General features: G+C 38.5%; 2 protein-coding genes across 2 annotated transcripts; both read left to right on the top strand.

The window, feature by feature from the left end:
* Positions 1–717: 717 nt before the first annotated feature.
* Positions 718–2,164, top strand: LOC124595887 (60S ribosomal protein L3-like). Its single transcript, XM_047134795.1, has 3 exons — positions 718–817; positions 1,117–1,309; positions 1,962–2,164. The coding sequence occupies exons 1-3, from the start codon at positions 815–817 to the stop codon at positions 2,132–2,134; spliced, it is 369 nt and encodes a 122-aa protein (XP_046990751.1). The 5' UTR covers positions 718–814; the 3' UTR covers positions 2,135–2,164.
* A 3,898-nt stretch (positions 2,165–6,062) lies between these two features.
* LOC124593694 (60S ribosomal protein L3) lies at positions 6,063–14,910 on the top strand. The gene is made up of 8 exons (XM_047131996.1): positions 6,063–6,162; positions 6,462–6,654; positions 7,308–7,476; positions 11,954–12,089; positions 13,571–13,757; positions 14,081–14,283; positions 14,369–14,524; positions 14,710–14,910. The coding sequence occupies exons 1-8, from the start codon at positions 6,160–6,162 to the stop codon at positions 14,875–14,877; spliced, it is 1,215 nt and encodes a 404-aa protein (XP_046987952.1). The 5' UTR covers positions 6,063–6,159; the 3' UTR covers positions 14,878–14,910.
* Positions 14,911–22,758: the final 7,848 nt, after the last annotated feature.

Genomic DNA, 22,758 nt, shown 5'->3' with positions numbered 1-22,758 from the left:
GTTTGGTGAGAGAGAGACTGATAGTAAATTTTGAGGGGGCTGCCTCAGTAGTAGATTTCATCGGCTGGTGTTTGGTGGAAGAGTGGAGAAACTCAATAAACCTAGAGACTCAGTGTATACACATGTTTTTCGACCAGTGGAAGAAAATTATTTTCAGAGTCATCGATACTTTTCTGTTTTTAAGGAAGATTTTTTTTCGGTTTTAGAGAAACGTACCTTTTACGACACAAAGAAGAAATTCAAGAAAAATTACCATTGTTCATTAAAATGATAAAAGCCGAAGTTATTCTGAAAGAATTAGGTATAGACAATGGCAAACGGTTCCATAATATGTAAATAAGTTTGTTGACTCAATTAGACTGAAAGATTCGATTATTGCACGATACACTCCTCAGCAGAATGGAGTTGGTGAGTGGGAAACGATATTGGTTATGCATTAACGGTACTGCCGTACTATTGTGGTTTTCCAAAAAAATGTTTCGTTTCAAGAAACTGCATTCGCCGTTTTGTCAACAAACGTGAACCAATGGTAATCCATGAAATTTTTCATGAATACAGAATGTTGATGGAAATTTAAGAACTGAGCTAAAAAAGTAAATAGTCGATTATGATATTTATAAATTAACGGTATAGCGAAAAGCGTCGTATTTTATTTTTAAACATTTTGTTGGGGTGGTGTCTTTTTTCCAAAGTTGTACTTTTCTGAACGTACCCAACCGGCAGTGACGTAAGAGTACTGAATTGTGGGTAGACACGCGAGTGTAAATAGGGCTGCCGTGAACAGGAAGTGTCTCATTTCATTCGTGTAGGCAAGATGGTGAGTATGGTCGGTGATGGAATTTGTGACAGGGGTAGTGTTTTTCTAATGTATGTAGTATTTTGTGTGTGGTTTGAATATTTTCTCCTGTAAGTGCTATAGAAAATTGAAATTGTTAGCTGATTATGCTATTGCTGCAAAGATATTTAGTCTATGATGATTTAGCTGTGTACATGGTTAGACTTTCTGACCACGTGTGAGGAAATTGTCTAGGGCGGTCTGAGACTTGTGACTAATAATATGTTGTTAGCTATGTAATGCTTGTGCGTAAAACTAATTATGTATGTTTTCATTTTAAGTCTCACCGAAAGTTCAGCGCCCCTCGCCATGGCTCTATGGGATTTTATCCGAAAAAGAGATCGCAGAGGCATCGTGGTAAAGTGAAAGCGTTTCCAAAAGATGATCCAACGAAACCTGTTCATCTTACTGCATTTATTGGCTATAAAGCTGGCATGACGCACGTGGTGAGAGAAGCAGATAGACCTGGTTCAAGTAAGTTCAATATTGAATTCATGTGGTGTTAAGTTCCGCCTCGTGGCACATATCGCGAGAAACAAAAGTTTCTTTGCTTATTTAAGAAGTAGTATTAGTTTTGCGGTTGTTCCATAATTTGAGTAAGATTTGAAATTAACAATTGCTATAGACACCCTTAGTGAATGTGTTATAATTGTTGAGGAAAAACTCTATTCCTTGTTGTGATACGTATGTACCATTTAGATTTGATGGAAAGTGGCAATGCAGAACATTGGTTGCTGTACATCAATGTCTTTTGTATGCACGCCCGACATAAAGGCAAGGCACAATTTTGTGGTCCATGTCTACAGGCTAGGAGCTGCTTGACATTGTGCAGTTTATTCCTAACTGTGGTGTCGTAAATTAACTCTGCTGCTTTTTTTGAAAGATGTGCAGGGGCACGGCATATTCCATAAGCTTTCAGGAATCCATTGGGTAATGACCTGGGAGAAAAGCCATGCTTGGCACAATACAATTTTTCAAAATTTTGTTGGCTGAATGTTTGTGAAATGATGCTGTCACTGTCTAATTGTTTAGAATTACGTTGTTTAATGTGGAAATAGCAATAATTTGTATTCATGACTTAATGTTAAAGGCTTTTATTTTCTATTGTGCAATTCCTTTTTTTCAGAGGTTAACAAAAAGGAAATTGTCGAAGCTGTGACAATTTTGGAGACGCCTCCAATGATCATAGTTGGTGTTGTTGGGTACATTGAAACTCCACATGGTTTAAGAGCCCTTCAGACAGTGTGGGCAGAGCACTTGTCTGAGGACTGCAGGAGACGTTTCTACAAAAACTGGTAAGTTTCGTTCTTTGCTAGGAAGCTAGATTTTTGTAGTGGTCTTGGAGTTAGATTTTTATAAGTTTGAGTGGGTTTTCAATATTTAGCCTTTAAATTGGCTTTAGTTGAAATTACAAGAAAGAAGCTAAATGTTGAAAATCGTGTAACAGGCTTTGTCTTACAAGAAATTGTTGATAGGAACACGGTAACAATAAAGTGAGGGAGATGCTTTAGTGCTGGTAGTCATTATGCGAGGTTTCAGGTTCCATAATGTGACACATCTATGTTAATTAGCGTTTTCTTATGAAGAGCAATTATACTGGAGTTTGTTTCAGAATTTGATCACTGTTCTTTTCCTGTAGTGTTTAAATCCTTGTTAGACTTTCTCTAGCTTTTGTTACATTGACTGAACGTGACCCGTGGCTGTGTACATGTTTCGTGTCTTCGTTTACAGCTCCCACGTCAAATGAAAACAGATTTCTGTGGCCGGGAGCCGTCAACTGAATTAATATACATTCTCATAACCATGAAAGACCAAATTAAGTTAGTAGTTTTTAATTTTCTGATTTTATATTACTTCCACGTTCTTAGCAATGAACCATTAGTGTCTTAATGAAGCTATTTCTGTCTGTTTTATAGAGAAATTTGCTTCAGTTAATTTTTTTCCGCTGAGGGAGTTCGTTTATTTGAAACGAAGTGTTTCATTCCGTGCTATTTGTAATTTCAACCTCGTTCAGTTTAAAGTGCAAATTTTCGTTTTCTGGGACGAATGACGTTATACCATAATAAAGAACCAAACGTGAGAATACAGTACTGGACCTCCAAGAAAATTGGTATCAGGAGAACCACATGAAAAGCTGAATATCAGGTACTTCAGAGTGCATCTGGACATAGAAATGTGCAATTTTAGAGCGGAATGAAGCATTTTAGTAGGGTTTATGAAATTCTGATGCTGCTGGAGTAATCTCTGATGTCCTGTTCCTTTTGACACTAAGTTCTCTTAATGCTATATACGTGCGAACATACGTGAAAATTTACTTGAAGCAAAGTAGGCAAATTTGGTCAGTAGTTTTGAACTAAATATTTTGTTTCAAATATGACAGCTGTAACAGAATTTTATAGATCTGCCTTCTGTGAAAGTGTTTCTCGATCACAAGGCATGTGTCTTAGTACTTCCTCTGGGTCTGAAGTTATTTCTTGATTTGTGTTTACGTCTTAAATTTATGGAATGCCATTCTATGTTAAATTTTAGACTGGCAGCATACCATGTTTTATCATTTTAACTCCCCACATGGCTTCATATTTATTCCTAGAATAGAATATAAACGGTCAGTTGTACAGTTTCTTTGCCTCGCAGACAACCATGTTAATTTTTTCACATTTTGAAATAGTCATGAAATCTATTGTCCTCTATTCCGGTGTAAGCTACACAAGAAACTCTCTTTTTGTTGCAAGTAATTTGTATTCCATCCTAGTAGCTTTTTGCAGTGCTGTGTGGATGTAAACCTGTTGGAAATGCTACATAACAATATTGCAGAGTACGAATTAAACAAAAAAAAAAAATCTGACGGTCACCCCTTAGCAAAATTTTATGGTACTTCGAGCTGTGGAGTCTAATTTTGAAATGATATTTTGCCCAAAACTGCTTCCTTATTTGCATCCTTTATCTGGGTGGGATATGATTAAACAATTGCTCTAAGTCAACTCTGTGTGTCCTCTCACCAACATGCCGCAGGGCTGCACAGGGTCACTTGATGCCCCACCATGCACGAAATTCCGCCAGAAATGCGACGAAAAGCGTATGAGCAGAGCAAGCACCAAGCACGGGTTGCCTACGTCACCGTAGTTGCCCATGCGCTGTACAGCCTGTTGTCTTTCGCTGTCTGGTAACTGCTCAAACGTATATATATATATATATATATATATATATATATATATATATATATATGTGTGTGTGTGTGTGTGTGTGTGTGTGTGTGTGTGTGTGTGTGTGTTCTACTAGGCTTTGAAAGTCGTCATATGTCATTATAATTTCTTCAGTTTGAATAAAAGGTGTTGATTATTGACTGATTGTACTCTCGTACTTGTGTGGTTCTCAAAGAAATGTTTCATTTCAGAAAACTGCCTGTGATGTTTTGTCAACATGGTAGCAGACCATGGTTGACGCAGTTTTCCTGAAGTGCGACATTTGTAGTCGATATTGAAGGTAACTCGTTTTTGTAGAAGGGTAAAAGACGATACAATGGCTGACAAAAGACCCACTGGCAGAGGAAATTGGGGGACTTGGACAGATATAATGAGAAATATTTTATGTGATTCTTCGATTTCTCCAGGCGTATTTTATGACGAAATAAATCTCGGGTGAACAGCCTGGTATGAGTGTGCATAGGACACAATATTTCGGCAATCGACCACGTTGCCATCATCAGGTGCGTGGTCGATAGCCGAAATATTGTGTCCTATGCACAATCATACCATGCTGTTCACCCGAGATTTATTTCGTCAGAACTATTTTAGAGTGTATCGATCTCTTTGAGCTGATTAAGTCAGACGACAGTGGACAAAGTTACGAAACCGATCTTGCTAAATGGACCAAGTGTAATGCAAAGGCAAAGCACCTAATTCTATCTGAGAATGAAGTCTTTCGTGACAGGATTGTTGTATACAACATTCTTGGTCTTCTTACCATATCAATTCAGGGGAAGATCTCGAGCTTTCGACAATTACCTCGATCGTCGCTCCTGACGAAGACGATGGAGGTAATCGTCGAAAGCTCGTCATTTTACCCCGAATTGATGTGGCAAGAAGTCTGAGAATTGTTTATACAACAGCTGATTCTATCGTTTGATATCGAGCATTGAATTCGTGTTGTGGAACACAGGACTACTAAAGAGATATGTTACATAAAATTTATGGTGTTCACTCAGCCCAAAAACATTGATCCACTTAGACAAAAATTTCATAACGTTGTGTGGGAAGCATCTCGTGGTATGCAAGGCCATTTAGCCAATTTAGCAAAGACTATGGCAAATCGAATTTTTTTTTAATACCGGTAATGCAGTTTCTGATGCTACATCCAGTGACGAAAATTAACTTTATCGTTTAGCTGTGAAGGTTGTTCGTTAAGGAAAGTCTTGTTTTGTTGCTGAGACAGATGACACTTTACAGAGACGGAATGAAAAAATGGGTGATCAGAATAAACACCGTGTACACCAGTTTTTGAGAGCCCCATGGTTTGGTGAGAGAGAGACTGATAGTAAATTTTGAGGGGGCTGCCTCAGTAGTAGATTTCATCGGCTGGTGTTTGGTGGAAGAGTGGAGAAACTCAATAAACCTAGAGACTCAGTGTATACACATGTTTTTCGACCAGTGGAAGAAAATTATTTTCAGAGTCATCGATACTTTTCTGTTTTTAAGGAAGATTTTTTTTCGGTTTTAGAGAAACGTACCTTTTACGACACAAAGAAGAAATTCAAGAAAAATTACCATTGTTCATTAAAATGATAAAAGCCGAAGTTATTCTGAAAGAATTAGGTATAGACAATGGCAAACGGTTCCATAATATGTAAATAAGTTTGTTGACTCAATTAGACTGAAAGATTCGATTATTGCACGATACACTCCTCAGCAGAATGGAGTTGGTGAGTGGGAAACGATATTGGTTATGCATTAACGGTACTGCCGTACTATTGTGGTTTTCCAAAAAAATGTTTCGTTTCAAGAAACTGCATTCGCCGTTTTGTCAACAAACGTGAACCAATGGTAATCCATGAAATTTTTCATGAATACAGAATGTTGATGGAAATTTAAGAACTGAGCTAAAAAAGTAAATAGTCGATTATGATATTTATAAATTAACGGTATAGCGAAAAGCGTCGTATTTTATTTTTAAACATTTTGTTGGGGTGGTGTCTTTTTTCCAAAGTTGTACTTTTCTGAACGTACCCAACCGGCAGTGACGTAAGAGTACTGAATTGTGGGTAGACACGCGAGTGTAAATAGGGCTGCCGTGAACAGGAAGTGTCTCATTTCATTCGTGTAGGCAAGATGGTGAGTATGGTCGGTGATGGAATTTGTGACAGGGGTAGTGTTTTTCTAATGTATGTAGTATTTTGTGTGTGGTTTGAATATTTTCTCCTGTAAGTGCTATAGAAAATTGAAATTGTTAGCTGATTATGCTATTGCTGCAAAGATATTTAGTCTATGATGATTTAGCTGTGTACATGGTTAGACTTTCTGACCACGTGTGAGGAAATTGTCTAGGGCGGTCTGAGACTTGTGACTAATAATATGTTGTTAGCTATGTAATGCTTGTGCGTAAAACTAATTATGTATGTTTTCATTTTAAGTCTCACCGAAAGTTCAGCGCCCCTCGCCATGGCTCTATGGGATTTTATCCGAAAAAGAGATCGCAGAGGCATCGTGGTAAAGTGAAAGCGTTTCCAAAAGATGATCCAACGAAACCTGTTCATCTTACTGCATTTATTGGCTATAAAGCTGGCATGACGCACGTGGTGAGAGAAGCAGATAGACCTGGTTCAAGTAAGTTCAATATTGAATTCATGTGGTGTTAAGTTCCGCCTCGTGGCACATATCGCGAGAAACAAAAGTTTCTTTGCTTATTTAAGAAGTAGTATTAGTTTTGCGGTTGTTCCATAATTTGAGTAAGATTTGAAATTAACAATTGCTATAGACACCCTTAGTGAATGTGTTATAATTGTTGAGGGAAAAACTCTATTCCTTGTTGTGATACGTATGTACCATTTAGATTTGATGGAAAGTGGCAATGCAGAACATTGGTTGCTGTACATCAATGTCTTTTGTATGCACGCCCGACATAAAGGCAAGGCACAATTTTGTGGTCCATGTCTACAGGCTAGGAGCTGCTTGACATTGTGCAGTTTATTCCTAACTGTGGTGTCGTAAATTAACTCTGCTGCTTTTTTTGAAAGATGTGCAGGGGCACGGCATATTCCATAAGCTTTCAGGAATCCATTGGGTAATGACCTGGGAGAAAAGCCATGCTTGGCACAATACAATTTTTCAAAATTTTGTTGGCTGAATGTTTGTGAAATGATGCTGTCACTGTCTAATTGTTTAGAATTACGTTGTTTAATGTGGAAATAGCAATAATTTGTATTCATGACTTAATGTTAAAGGCTTTTATTTTCTATTGTGCAATTCCTTTTTTTCAGAGGTTAACAAAAAGGAAATTGTCGAAGCTGTGACAATTTTGGAGACGCCTCCAATGATCATAGTTGGTGTTGTTGGGTACATTGAAACTCCACATGGTTTAAGAGCCCTTCAGACAGTGTGGGCAGAGCACTTGTCTGAGGACTGCAGGAGACGTTTCTACAAAAACTGGTAAGTTTCGTTCTTTGCTAGGAAGCTAGATTTTTGTAGTGGTCTTGGAGTTAGATTTTTATAAGTTTGAGTGGGTTTTCAATATTTAGCCTTTAAATTGGCTTTAGTTGAAATTACAAGAAAGAAGCTAAATGTTGAAAATCGTGTAACAGGCTTTGTCTTACAAGAAATTGTTGATAGGAACACGGTAACAATAAAGTGAGGGAGATGCTTTAGTGCTGGTAGTCATTATGCGAGGTTTCAGGTTCCATAATGTGACACATCTATGTTAATTAGCGTTTTCTTATGAAGAGCAATTATACTGGAGTTTGTTTCAGAATTTGATCACTGTTCTTTTCCTGTAGTGTTTAAATCCTTGTTAGACTTTCTCTAGCTTTTGTTACATTGACTGAACGTGACCCGTGGCTGTGTACATGTTTCGTGTCTTCGTTTACAGCTCCCACGTCAAATGAAAACAGATTTCTGTGGCCGGGAGCCGTCAACTGAATTAATATACATTCTCATAACCATGAAAGACCAAATTAAGTTAGTAGTTTTTAATTTTCTGATTTTATATTACTTCCACGTTCTTAGCAATGAACCATTAGTGTCTTAATGAAGCTATTTCTGTCTGTTTTATAGAGAAATTTGCTTCAGTTAATTTTTTTCCGCTGAGGGAGTTCGTTTATTTGAAACGAAGTGTTTCATTCCGTGCTATTTGTAATTTCAACCTCGTTCAGTTTAAAGTGCAAATTTTCGTTTTCTGGGACGAATGACGTTATACCATAATAAAGAACCAAACGTGAGAATACAGTACTGGACCTCCAAGAAAATTGGTATCAGGAGAACCACATGAAAAGCTGAATATCAGGTACTTCAGAGTGCATCTGGACATAGAAATGTGCAATTTTAGAGCGGAATGAAGCATTTTAGTAGGGTTTATGAAATTCTGATGCTGCTGGAGTAATCTCTGATGTCCTGTTCCTTTTGACACTAAGTTCTCTTAATGCTATATACGTGCGAACATACGTGAAAATTTACTTGAAGCAAAGTAGGCAAATTTGGTCAGTAGTTTTGAACTAAATATTTTGTTTCAAATATGACAGCTGTAACAGAATTTTATAGATCTGCCTTCTGTGAAAGTGTTTCTTGATCACAAGGCATGTGTCTTAGTACTTCCTCTGGGTCTGAAGTTATTTCTTGATTTGTGTTTACGTCTTAAATTTATGGAATGCCATTCTATGTTAAGTTTTAGACTGGCAGCATACCATGTTTTATCATTTTAACTCCCCACATGGCTTCATATTTATTCCTAGAATAGAATATAAACGGTCAGTTGTACAGTTTCTTTGCCTCGCAGACAACCATGTTAATTTTTTCACATTTTGAAATAGTCATGAAATCTATTGTCCTCTATTCCGGTGTAAGCTACACAAGAAACTCTCTTTTTGTTGCAAGTAATTTGTATTCCATCCTAGTAGCTTTTTGCAGTGCTGTGTGGATGTAAACCTGTTGGAAATGCTACATAACAATATTGCAGAGTACGAATTAAACAAAAAAAAAAATCTGACGGTCACCCCTTGGCAAAATTTTATGGTACTTCGAGCTGTGGAGTCTAATTTTGAAATGATATTTTGCCAAGAACTGCTTCCTTATTTGTATCCTTTATCTGTGTGGAATATAAAACAATTGCTCTATGTACAACTCAGTATGTCCTCTCAACAACATGCAGCACGGGCGGCACGGCTACACATGGTCACGTGATGCCCCACTAGAAATACGAAGAAAAGCATATGAGCAGAGCAAGCACCAAGCACGGGCTGCCTACGTCATCGTAGCTGCGCATGCGCAGTAGAGCCTGTTGTTTGGCACTTTCTGGTAACTGCTCAAACGAACCTATAGTTTGAAAGGATGTGACCATTGCTGCCAATATCCAGAATAAATGTACATTATCAAAGTAAATTGTCAGTGTCGGGAACTAAATTTTCAAGCCGTATTTTGCCAAGTTTGGCATATACATTCCAAAGCCGCATCCTCTATGGAAGTGTACAAGCATTTCATTAGCTTCGTGTGAGCAGTTGTCAGAGAGTAACAGACAACAGGCTGTACTGTGCATGCGCAGCTACGATGGTGTAGGCAGCCCGTCTCGTTTTTGTGTGGAATGTCGTGTGTGGTGGGCATCACGTGAGCATTTGTTTTATCAGTTCTATCCAGATTAGGAATACAAATAAGGAAGCAGTTCTTGGCGTATTATTCATTTCAAAACTAAACTCTACATCCTATGTGGTAACTGACCGATTCTTTTTTTTAAAAATTTGTATTCTGCAATATTGTTATGTAGCGTTTCCAGTCAGGTTTACATCACACAGCACTGCAATCAGCTAGTAAGAAGAAATACAGTTGTGTAGCTCACACCAGAATAAAGGACAATAAATTTCATTGCTATTTAAATGTGAAAAAAAATTAACAAGTTTGTCGGGCAAAGAAACTGTAAAACTGACAGTTTGTTCTACTCTACGAATAAACTAGAGGAAGTACTAGACAAGTGTCTTGAGATCAAGACACTGTTCCACAGAAGGCAGATTTGTAGAATTCTGCTACAGCTGTCAATATATTTGAAACAAAATATTTGCTTCAAAACTGCTGATCAAATTTGCCTGCTGAGTCAGTGCTACGTATGTTTGTATGTATATAACATTGAAATCTTATCTTTCCGCTCCCGGGATTGGAATGACTCCTTACCCTCTCCTTTAAAACCCACTTCCTTTCGTCTTCCCCTCTCCTTCCCTCTTTCCTGATGAGGCAACAGTTTGTTGCGAAAGCTTGAATTGTGTGTGTATGTTTGTGTTTGTTTGTGTGTCTATCGACCTGCCAGCGCTTTTGTTCGGTAAGTCACCTCATCTTTGTTTTTATATATAACATTGAAATCTTAGTGTCATAAAACAAACAGGACATAAGACTACTCCAGCAGCATTGGAATTTCACAAACTACACTAAAATGCTTCATTCCATTCTAATTGCATGTATCTATGTCCAGATGTACCTGATATTCAGCTTTTCTATGTGGTGTTCGGGATACCAATTGGTCCAGTACTGCATTCTCATGTTAAATTCTTTATTGTGGTATGTCGTTCGTCCCAGAAAATTCAATTTGCACTTGAAATTGAATGAAGTTGAAAGTAGCCAATAGTGCGGAATGGAACTAACTTATTTTGTTCTTTCATGATTATGACAATTTATATTAATTCACTTGATGGCTCCCAGCCACAGAAATGTTTTTTCGTTTGACGTGGGAGCTGTAAATGAAAAGACCAGCAATATCACGAAACATACACGGGTTACGTGGAGGAAACTATAACTCGGCTTGTTCTGCGCATGTGGGAATCTGGCAGCTTGGGTGGGCCAGAAAAATGTTTTCGGGTAGCATCTGGCTACTTGCTGCTAGAGCTCGTACGGCAAACAGCCATGCTCCAAGTCTCCCGAAGTGGGAGAAGCACTACTCGTACACGAATTCAGCTCTTTGTATGTGCATGAGCTCGTTGGCAACTAATCAAACGAACCTCCTGCCTCCAAAACAGCAGGGTTTTCTCAGACTTTGTGCCATTTGTTGCAGTCCAGGAACCTGGAAGACAATGTTTGTTGTCTTGTGTTCTTAAGTTTGCTGGTGGCCGCTGTTTTCTCCAGGGAAAGCATCTGTTCGTACCAAAGAACTAAATTTCTACCTTGTCATCTGCTGTCACATCTTCATCACTTTGTTTCCTGCTCTGAATTAGTGTTGTGATCACTGAAGATATCTAAATTAGGGTCATTATCACTTTCATAAGTCTTGCACTGAGCTGTTCTTGAATGTTCACATCTGTCTCGTGTAAAACACCTTCCATGTAAGATCCAGCTTTTCCCACCATGGAAAATCTTGGTAGTATTGAACAGAACAGTGATATTCAGGTACCATATCTGTGTCACTAAAGGCCTATAGATCACCAATGGAAGAGTTGTGATGTGTAGCCTGTCAACCAGTAGGAAAGTACAGTCCACTACACTTCGAAGGAGTGTGTGAAATATAGATAAAGGTAGTGATTTGAGAGACAGTCCATAGCAGGTCAATTGTAATTTTGCTTTAAAGCTCATTTATTTTTTTGTGTGCACACTTTGTTGATACATAATATGTGAATTCTGTCCTAGCTGTTAAATTTTTGCCTCTGTATTTGCTTTTCCATTAGTACATGGCTATTTTAAATTAATTAAAACTAGTTTTGAGCTGGAAAGCCATCATAAGTGTAGTTGTTAAAGAAATTGTGTACAGCTTCTAATGATTCGTATTAAAGCTCTCCACTCAGATGATGAGAGCAATAACAGCTCATCATGGAAGTTATTCCAGTTGGGCGAAGAAGATTCATCTCCGCTCGTAATGAAGAGATGTTCTTCTGTGTCAATCTGGTTTCCCTATCCCAGCATTCCATCATACCTTGTACAATCCCCTGAGTTGTTTTTTCAACAGGTACAAGTCAAAGAAGAAGGCATTTACAAAAGCTTCAAAGAAGTGGCAGGATGACTTGGGTCGTAAATCAATTGATCGTGACTTCAAAAAAATTGAAAGATACTGCAAGGTGATCAGAGTGATTGCCCACACACAGGTGAGTAGTTGAAATTTTGTTAACTTTCCCAGTTGATGCTTGGTGCTGAGGAACAGTTTCGGCTGAACTCGGTTACCATTGTGGCCCTGGAGCTGCTTTGTGCAGTCTATTCCTTGCCGCAGCATCATACAGCATCTCTGTCCCCCATTTTTTTGGGAGTGTGCAGAGGCACGGCATATTCCATAAGCTTTCAGGAGCCCATTGGGTGGGGACCTGGGAGACAAACCATGCCTGGTACAGCTGCTCTTGTTGACTTAACATAATGTGAATTTTCTTTTGGAAGCACTTCATAGGCATTAATATGTATGTAGCAGATTGATGGCAAATGTAATGTCTCTCTTTGCACTGTAATTGATCATTTAGGGTGCCAATTGTAACTACTGGAAGCAATTTGACTTGTTACACATGTTGAATTTGATTTTATTTTCAAATGATGGAACACGGCAGTCAGCCTTTTTGTTTCATGTCTTATGAGGCAACTCTAGATTTCAGCTAGTGACTAGCCTTTGTCAGTGCACTTTCATAGTGTCATTCTCTTGGTATGTCAGTCCCCTGTTCAGGCTTCTGTTGCAGCTTGTTGAAGCCCCAACAACTGGGGACTGACTTAGCTAGGATGGGCATTGATACTATGAAATAGTGCACTGATAATGGGTAAGTACAGACTGAAATCTAGATTTACCCAAGAAAGCCTGCAAGAAAAGGAAAAGGATGACTGACTGCTGTGCTTTGTCAGTTATTGAGTGCAACCACACATGGAATGGAAGGGAACTTGGATTTTATTTGCACTTTGCTTGTGAACTTTTTAGTTTGTTAATAACAGTGCATTAAACTACATAGCAATGGGCCATGAGGGAATTACTTAACAGTAATTGGTTTTGTTTTACTGTGTTTATGGGTAAGCATATCACTGTTGTATATGTTGTTGAATGTAACTTTTAGACCTATGGGAAGTATACACCTGACCGAAAAACATTTTAGAGGTCCTGGGAACTCTGCTTTTCAATGGAGTTTTTTCCCAGAAAGCTCAGGAAGTAGGTTGCCACAACACACACTGTGGGAAGTCTGCTTGCTACCAACTTAGGTTTCCTGTAGATTTTTGAAATATGTTACTGCCTCTGGATTTGCCTGGCTCTGTAGCAGGTCTATAAAAACTGCTCCAACAAGAAGTTTTCTGTAAAGTGATTAATGTTGTCATGTGAAGTTGGGGGGCAAAACATTTGCCTTTTCTTAAGTGGGGAAATGACCACAAAGATAAGTTCACAAAAGGGTTGAGAGATGCACACATTAAGTGTTCAGTTCTAAATTGCAAAATATATGCAGTTGTAAGCAATTCTAATAAGATTCAAAAATTAACTTCTGAGTCACTCAAAAGTGTGAAAGGGTTTAGTGTTTTAGTTCCTACGCCATATCAAATTGTTTAATTGCTAATAAATTTGTTCATTTTGTGGATCAAGAAGTTAATCTTTAATTTCTATTTCCAGATGAAACTATTAAAGCAAAGGCAGAAAAAAGCCCACATAATGGAAATCCAACTGAATGGTGGTTCAATTGCAGACAAAGTTAAATGGGCACGTGAACACCTGGAAAAACCTATACCTGTTCAGCAAGTGTTTGCTCCTGATGAGATGATAGATGTGATTGGTGTTACAAAAGGTCATGGCTACAAAGGTATGATGACAGTTTATTTCAATATAAGTTTTGAACTTTTGAGGATGTGATGAAACAAATTGTGCATTGCAGATGCATTTTTATGTTGATATTAACAATGTTGCCTTCCTACTGACAGCCTCAGTCTTATGCATGTTTGTGAAGTGTGCCAAAGTTATGAGAGTAAATGAACCCAATGTTGAAACCATTAAAAGTGTGCCAATGAATACTAATTGCCTTATAGATTACTTGTATAGACATTCCTTTTATTGTCCCCTTAATTGTCTTGATTAAGGAACTAAGTCACCTAGGTATTATTAACTGCTAAATCTTATTTGTTTCAGGTGTTACATCTCGTTGGCACACAAAGAAGCTACCTCGTAAAACTCACAAGGGTTTGCGTAAGGTTGCTTGTATTGGTGCATGGCATCCTAGTAGAGTATCATTCACAGTAGCCAGAGCTGGCCAAAAGGGTTACCACCACAGAACAGAAATGAACAAGAAAATATATCGCATTGGTCAGGGAATTCATGCGAAAGATGGGAAGGTGAGTTCCATATTTTGATGTTGTAAAGAACTGTTTGCTGTCTTGATTGTACAAATAATTTTACTATTTTTTTCTTTTCTTGCAGGTGGTGAAAAACAATGCATCTACTGAATATGATTTAACAGAGAAGACCATTACTCCAATGGGAGGTTTCCCACATTATGGTGAAGTCAACAATGACTTTGTTATGATAAAAGGCTGCTGTATGGGGCCAAAGAAGAGAGTTATAACTCTGCGAAAGGTAAGATGGTGATAACATTGTTAAGAATGGTTAGTAATGAGATTTAGCATGATGATTTTACAGTAGAGCCAAAAGGATTCTGCTATAAATTTGATGATCAATGATAGGACTGAGTTTAACTTAATGAATGATCTTTGCTGTACTAAGAACTGCAAATGTATGACAACCTGTATTTATTTTTGCAGTCACTCCTTGTGCACACGAAGAGGAAGGCTTTGGAAAAGATCAACTTGAAATTCATTGATACTTCATCAAAGTTTGGCCATGGACGGTTCCAAACTGCTGCTGACAAAACATCATTTATGGGCTTGCTTAAAAAAGATCGTATTAAGGAAGATACAGCTGTTGCATAATGTTTTGATTGAAATAAAATGGAATTGACAAGATGCATTTTTATTAATAAAGTTAAAATCCCCAGATGTATACCAGTGGTTTAAATTGTTTAGATTTCATGAATATACTGGTTCTTCCCCTTTTTATTGACCTAAACTGAGGATTTGTTTGTGAGACAGTACAAATTTGTATTGGATATACTTACAAACATAAGCTGATGGTTATTATGAGAACAGACAGTAAAAGTAACTACCTGAATTGTAGTTACATTTTTTCACCATTCATTCTTTGCACAAACACAATGCAGTGCAAACTTGTCTTTGAGCATGTGTATGGACATACCCATGTAAGTAAAATAAGTAGAACCAAATAATACTGGGGAAGTTTTTGCATATTCATTCTAAATTCTCCAATAAACAGCTAAAAGAAATAGATGTGACCAGTATAATGAATTGGCAAACATTTTGTCTTGGAACAAACTTACTCTTGCTCTTTGTATGCATGCTCAGGTTGTAGTTGGCTGGGTTTCTTTCATTGCAACTACCCTGTATCGAGAAATTTATAAGACCTGCATGTTATCACAATTTTTATCTGTAGGGAAAGAAACTGGTTATCTGCCATTTTAAACCAATTGTGAAACTGGTAAATAATAGCAGAAAAGATAAAATGTTAAGTGCAAATATACTTTCACAATTGAAAGAGTAGACAATTATACACAGCCTTGGCAGCTGCTGCACGAGTTTTATTGAATGTGATGAAAAGCTGTAATTTCTGTATTGCAGTATAGGAAGCAGACTTTATGGCAGTAAATACTGAATAGACATTTTGTTAACTGTTGAATGTACAAAATTCTGTTAGCTTCATTGTGTAGAACAGCTTTGGAATCTTTGCAGAATGTTGGTGTTGGACCAGTGGTGGAAATACAACAAAACTTAGTACACAAGTGTGGGAGTGTGTCTAATTACATTAAATATTTTAGCAGTTAAGTTAGTATTGTTTGTTTTTCTTTACAGCCCCTCTTGTATCAATGAAGTTGCATTGAAAGACTTGTCCTTTCTGAAGTTCGTAAACATGTCAGTGTGATTTCTCTTCATGTTTGGCACTATTTGTGATTTGACACTATGAACAACTTGCTGTGTATGTGATGTTTAATTTTGGCTACTGAGTGTAAAACAGTTTTAACTCAGATGCTATAGAAATTATTTTGTGGATCACTGTAGAGCTGAGTAACTATTACAAAGCACGTTTGTTGTACGTAATTATGTAACTTGAGATTGAGCTGTCTTGAAACTGTACGGTTTGTTAGTTTAAAAGTTTGTCACCTGGATACTGGTATAGCCTATGGTAGGATGGAAACTCAAGGCTTGAGGCAGTTTCTCACCTGTTGCACTTCTGAGCTTGTCATGCTCTTCCACTGCTAGTGCATGCAACAGAAAATTGGATGTATTGTGTGCCAAGACACGCATGCTGTCAGTTGAAGTTAAGAAAGCTAGAGTTGAAGTGCTAACCATTCATTTTCAGTAGTAGAAGTTAGTGTATTAAGTTTAGACCCTGACCCTTGCATATTCATGAATGTTTGCCATAACTGACAGTATTTAAATTTACCTGTGGCAAGCATGATTTGTTAATGTGTAATTTAGAGAGCTTACGTCTGTGATGGAGCTACGTGGGTGTTTTGCCTTGACATTTGCTGAATGTCTTGATTGCTATCTGCAATGTCCCTTGGTTGGTGTAGGAACTCTCATTGCTAGATGAATATAATTATAGGCAACTTTGTGCTGGAAAATGGCCGGATAAGCATGTGCAGTTAAAAAATTAGATCGGCTTCATTGTTTTTTTCCAAAAACTGTTTTATAGCTTCATAGGCTTTTTACTATGAAAGTGACAGATTGCTTGTCTATATGAACAGTACACTTACAAAACATTCATCCTGCTGGGAAATTTACGAGTAACTTCCGAAGAAAAATTAGAGTATGTGATAAAGTTCGTGGTGCCCTCCATCGGTAATGCAGGAATTAAATTTGGTTTTGGCCCATCCTTAGCCTTGATGACAGCTTCCACACTCGCAACGTGTTCAATCAGGTGCTGGAAGGTTTCTTGGGGGATGGCAGCCCATTCTTCATGGAGTGCTGCACTGAGAAGTATAGGTGTCGGATGGCGAGGCCTGGCAGTCTGTGTTCCAGAGCATTCCAAAGGTGTTCTGTACGATTCAGGTCAGGACTGTGCAGGCCAGTCCATTACAGGGGTGTTATTGTCATGTAACCACTTTGCCATAGGCTGTGCATTATGAACAGTTGCTCGATCATGTTGAAAGATGCAATCCCAATCCCCGAATTGCTCTTAAATGATGGGAAGTAAGGAGGTTTTAAAGAAAATTGTAGGCTTGTGCTGTGATAGTACCACACAAAACAAGGGGTGCAAGCCCCCTCTATGAAAAGCATGACCACATAACACCAACCGCTCCAAATTTTACTGTTGGTACTATTCACGCTGGCAGATGACGTTCACCGGGCATTTGCCGTACCCATTCCGTCATTGGATCACCACATTGTGTTCCGTGATTCATCACTAGCACACATACTGCAATTCGTAGCTCACGCATTTTTCCACTGTTCAATTGTCCAGTGTTTACACTCTTTATGCCAGGTGAGGCGGTGTCTTATTTAGCGGTGTGGTGTGGCTTATGAGCAGCTGCTCGTCCATGAAATCAAAGTTCTCTCACCTCCCACTTAAGTCATAGTACTTGCAGGGGATCCTGATGCAGTTAGGAATTTCTATGTGATGGTATGGATAGATGTCTATTACACATTATGACACTCTTCAACTGTCGGTGCCCTTGTCAGTCAAGACTAGGTCGACCTGTACACTTACGTGCTGTACATTTACCTTCACGTTTCCACTTCTCTATCACATTGGAAATAGTAGATGCTTAGGACTGGAAATCTCGTGTACAGAGGTTTGATACAAGTGACATCCAATCATCACCGGACCATGTTCAAAGTTTGCGAGTTCCGCAGAGTGCCCCATTCTGCTATCTCACGATGTCCAATGACTAATGAGGTTGCTGATATGGAGTGCCTGGTAGTAGGTGGCAGTGCAATGCACCTAATGTGAAAACGTATGTGTTTGGGGTATTCGGATACTTTTGATCACATAGTGTACATAGCTCTGAAATATCCATTTTTTTTCATTTTTTTGTGGCACTGTAATTCATCCTTAGTCTAAAGACTGATCTAAACAGTTTATGGAATTGTGTGTAAGTATGTTTTACGCACAGTGAAATAAAGTGGAAAATTATGTAACTATTTTTTTTATCATTTGCTATTTTTGTCTGTTGTGTGCTGTATTTTTGCCTTAGTGTAATTCACAAGGGTAATAAGCAGCACTTAAGACTTCCAGTCTTTGTCATTCCCAAGTTGTAAGTTCCATCCTGAAGATGAATAAGCAAATGTGATTATGTGGATGATGCAGCGTAATGTGCGATAAACTGCAATCCATATGGCATGTGTGGTGAAATAGGCACTGTCATGTAGAGCATGTTGTGCAACAGGTTGTGCGACAATAAACAACCACTGCCTATGCCCATTTATCCTAACTGATAACTTGGGGCTGGTCGTGCTGATGTTAAAGATCAAACATCGTTTACATAATTGTTGGTATATGATGTGTTGTTTCCCAGATGGCTCTCCAATTGATAGTATGTCTGGACAGTTACAGAGCTGGTGGTAGGATGCATAGGACATTGCGGTGGGGTGGCGTTGGTGTGCTGCATTGCAATTTATTTATTGATGTGCACCTTTCTCAGTAAAGTGTCTATTCACCAGCTGCTGCTCTCCATTCGTAGATACTATGTATACTATGAGAAAAGCAGCATTAAAGAAAACCACCGTCTAGACTTAAAGACGACAAAGTCCATGTAACTCAAGTAACAAGATAAACCTGTAAATCTCTATTAATAACGGACAATGTGGGTACTTCCTCCCTTCATTGAAAATGTTTGTAGATACTGATGTTTTATTACCGTTCTTTTCATTTGTCACCAAGCTGACGTTTACATTAGTAGCACATCTACTAGATCGTGCAGCTTGCATCACGCGTAAGACAGCCAGAAATGTTCTAAGTCGAACCCGAAATATTAAAGAGATTCACAGGCAATAAACTGTTAGAAAACGAGTTCACATTTGGTCCTTTTCAGTGGCGTCTTCAAAAGATGCTCACCAAAATTTTCTGTACATGTATGTGGAACATGCCAATGCAGAATTATACTCAAGGGCTGATTGTTTCACATGCGTTTTTTTTTTTTTTCCCCTGAAACTAACATTCGAAAATCTCTCAAAACTTCACCAAAATGTCCATAATTGCCTCTGCTAGCACGGCAATATAAACCAAGCACAATTAACTGTCATTTCTTCATCTTACAGAAATTTTTTTTGGACACATTTAACTTGACCTTGTCTGACAGTGACTCCACGACTGACCGAATGCTGTTGCTCACAGGGCATATAACTCATTCAATTGTGCGGGCTCTCATTGGTTGATCAAAATGATCATCCAATCAGATTAACATTTCATGATCAATTTCGTGTGCAAACCACTTTCTTCCTATGTCTAAGTGTTGGTTAAGTACTTTTTTAATAGATTTTTATATCTTCAAAACTATTAAAGTTATCCTCATGAAAATTTTACACTGTTCTTCTAAATTATAAAAGTTCCTATACAAAATTTGAAAACAGGTCATATTTATCACAGTTATTTAGTTTATTAGGTGAGATGAAAAAGTGATCTTAGTACACTCCCCACACTACTGTTCTCACCACAAGAGATGGCAGTATGAAGCCAGCACCTGTCTACACAATGGCCGGGGGTGGAGGCTTCATTGCCAGCCTCCAATACTGTTTGACCTACCAGAATAAAACTGCAGCTGTGCAAATAGCGACATTACAACATGTCTTACTATGATTATTACATTCAAGACAAGGATATACTGGGTGACAGGAGGTGTACTCCTAAGTTGTTCTTTGAGGGGTTGTCAGTGTCAAGATGGGATATAATGGCCAGGGAAATCTGCTTTTGAATTAGGCTGGTGGGGTAATTACGTCCAGTGAATGCTGAGATGAGAATGATGTATTGCTACAAAGAGTCTGCATCTGAACAAATAAGTTTGTGTTGAATACCAAGGCTGTATGGGAGGGTACATTAGACATGAATGGCAACTGTGAACATGTAAGTACTGTTGGTTAGCAGGTTTGATGTGAACAGAAGCATGTAGTGACCTTCGGTGATAGCGAGATCAACTTCGAGGAAAGTGGTATGGGATTTGGAATAGGACCATGTGAAATTTAATTGGGTGAATGTTTTTAGAGATTCCAAGAATTTTAACAGTTCAGCCTCACCGTGAGTCCATACGCCAAAATATCATTGTATCTAAACCAAAATAGGCTGAAGGCTTATGGATCCCAGGAAAGTGACCCTGAAAAGGTCAGCATAGGAAGGAGCCGTCATGGTTCCCATGGCTGTACCTCGGACATGTTTGCATGTGCTCCTCAAGGGTGAAGTTGTTGATTTAGCTGAGTGAGCATGAAGAATGTCGTAGGTTTGGAATCAAATGGGCACCTAAGAGGAAATGTTCAGTAACAGACAATCATGTATGGGCAGGATGTTGTATAGAGGGAGGGGGCATCAATGGTGACACGCAAGGTGTGTGACGGGAGTGAGAAGGGTACAGATTTTAGACGATCTAGGAAATGGATGGTGTCTTTAATATAGGAGGGAAGCCTTTGTATTGTCTAGTTGCAGGTATTTATCAACTAAGGCAGATTTATGGATTGGAGGGGGAGGGTGCTTTGAAGCCAGCAGTTATGTGACAGCCAGAGCGATTGGGCTTATGGAACTTAGGAAGAAGGTGGGGATGCTTGGTACAGTCCCCAAAAATCAGTTTTTCTTTCTTCCCTGTCTGGTAAGTCTCTCCTGACCCGCAGTTCTGGGTGACTTCTGAACTCTTATCTCTTTGCCTGAAATCACCAGTCCTTTTCCTTCACGCCCTTTCCTTCCTCGTCAGTGGTGCTGCCAGAAGCTGGAGCCATTGGCTATGAAAGTAGCAAACTTTAATACCTTTTATGGGTGTTCTGCCACCGCTTGGCAAGTAGATTTATCTATTCACTTTCATTATATTTTCAAAAATTGTTTATTTTTGTTGACTGTATGGTATATCTCTTTTACTGACAGGTATATGCAGATGAAAGATCATGTACATTGCTGCATTGTTTTGTAAGCTATTGACTTTCAAGGAAATGTTTAAATTGTAAGAGATCATATTTGTCCTTCAAAAAGTTCTACATGACTTTGAACAATGACCACTAAAATAAATCAGTTTAAATTGTAGTTTGAGTGTGAGAACAATGGTAGTGTAAAGTCAAAGGAAATGTCTGGGTGATTCATTAACACAATTATGAGGTGCTAGTGTTGTCTATAATGCAAGGAACATGAAGCATAAATGGCATCAAATGCCACAGCGAAAAAGAGGCACCTTGGTCCAGAGTGGGTCCCAGATAAGGGTGATCTTTATTATATACAAGATTTATGAATGTTGATATGTGAAGAGTGAACTTAAAACATTTTTTTCATTAGAGTGATATTGGAGAGAGCATCATATTTTAGGATGACAGAAGGTAAGATCAAGTTACACTAAAAGTGTAGAAGAAATTGGTGCATTTGGAGAATGTGCATAAGAGAAACGGGATTTCTCTGAGGAGTAACTTGTGCTTAATAAGATCCCGGAATTTTAGTGGGGATGAATATTGAATACCAGTCTCGTCAGAGGTGTATTAGTACCATGTAAACAATTTTATTTTTTTCAGAGCAATCTTTCTCCATTGTATTTTAATTTGCTTGGATACCAGCTGATTGATGTCACTGTTGTATCTGAGACTAACATTAGGGCCATTAATTGGCATTATAGTGAACATAGTTAAAATTATGTTTTCAGCATTGTGGTCTGCAGCTGGTGTTTAGCAGTCTATTGCAAAAAAGATTTATTAGTTCCTTATTATAATGGGCAATGTGTACAGTGATGAGACATAGGAAAATAGTATGGGCAGAGCCTCTAATCATTTATTTAGTAAAACCATCACTGAATAGCTTCTGGAACAAGAAGCATGCATATACCAACTGCCTAAGAGAAATCTCTGTGGAGGAGTGCTTGAGGGATAAGCAATAAACATTTGCAGAGTCAGCACAGTGTAGTAGCACTGTGAGGTTGAGCTCCGAGGCTACACCTTTGTTGCCAGTTGGGATTCCATTGCCAAAGATGTCAGCCACTGTGGTAGCAGTCAACTTAGTCTTGCATGTACCTTTTGGTGTAGGAATATCTATGTGGACCAGCTTGACAGGCAATTGCCACAGTAAAAATGGGCTGAAACATTCAACCTTTGAAAAGCAGTGGAGAGAGTAAAATAAGCACCCATGCTTTTGGTTTGATATTGGACATAACCCTGGGTTTATCATGAACAAACACTGCGTAAGGCCTCGTTTAACAGTGCTCTCTAATGTCACTGGAAAGGGTGAAAGGGAATGATTATGGTGGCAGATCCAGGCTGATAGGGATCAGTTCTGGCGAATGGCATTCGATAAGCCATGCATGTACCCCATGTCACATCAAATAGTGAGCAGCCCAGGGAACGTTACCAGTAAGGCATTATATGGTAAAACTAAAGTACTAAGAAGAGGATCCATGAGTAGCACCAGTCCTCAATAAATGTAAATTTTGGGCTACTGTAATTGTCCAGCAGTTGGACATTGTGTGTCAGTGTAAATCAGGATCTAGGATTAACTGCTGGGTCATGAGTGCAGTACAAACCTTTATCTTAAGGTGCCTGATGTGAAGTAATTGTCGCCAAGCAGCC

This window comes from Schistocerca americana, chromosome 2 (genome assembly GCF_021461395.2).
Source record: "Schistocerca americana isolate TAMUIC-IGC-003095 chromosome 2, iqSchAmer2.1, whole genome shotgun sequence".
Lineage (NCBI taxonomy): Eukaryota > Metazoa > Arthropoda > Insecta > Orthoptera > Acrididae > Schistocerca > Schistocerca americana.
Note: the sequence above shows the minus strand (reverse complement) of the source record. Positions and strands in the feature narration are given on the sequence as shown.

Bases quoted from the DNA above. Each gene is read 5' to 3' on its own strand.
- LOC124595887 (XM_047134795.1), top strand. The intron at 1,310-1,961 runs GTAAGTTCAATA...CCTTTTTTTCAG, and splicing joins AGCAGATAGACCTGGTTCAA to AGGTTAACAAAAAGGAAATT.
- LOC124593694 (XM_047131996.1), top strand. The intron at 13,758-14,080 runs GTATGATGACAG...TATTTGTTTCAG, and splicing joins AAAAGGTCATGGCTACAAAG to GTGTTACATCTCGTTGGCAC. The intron at 14,284-14,368 runs GTGAGTTCCATA...CTTTTCTTGCAG, and splicing joins TTCATGCGAAAGATGGGAAG to GTGGTGAAAAACAATGCATC.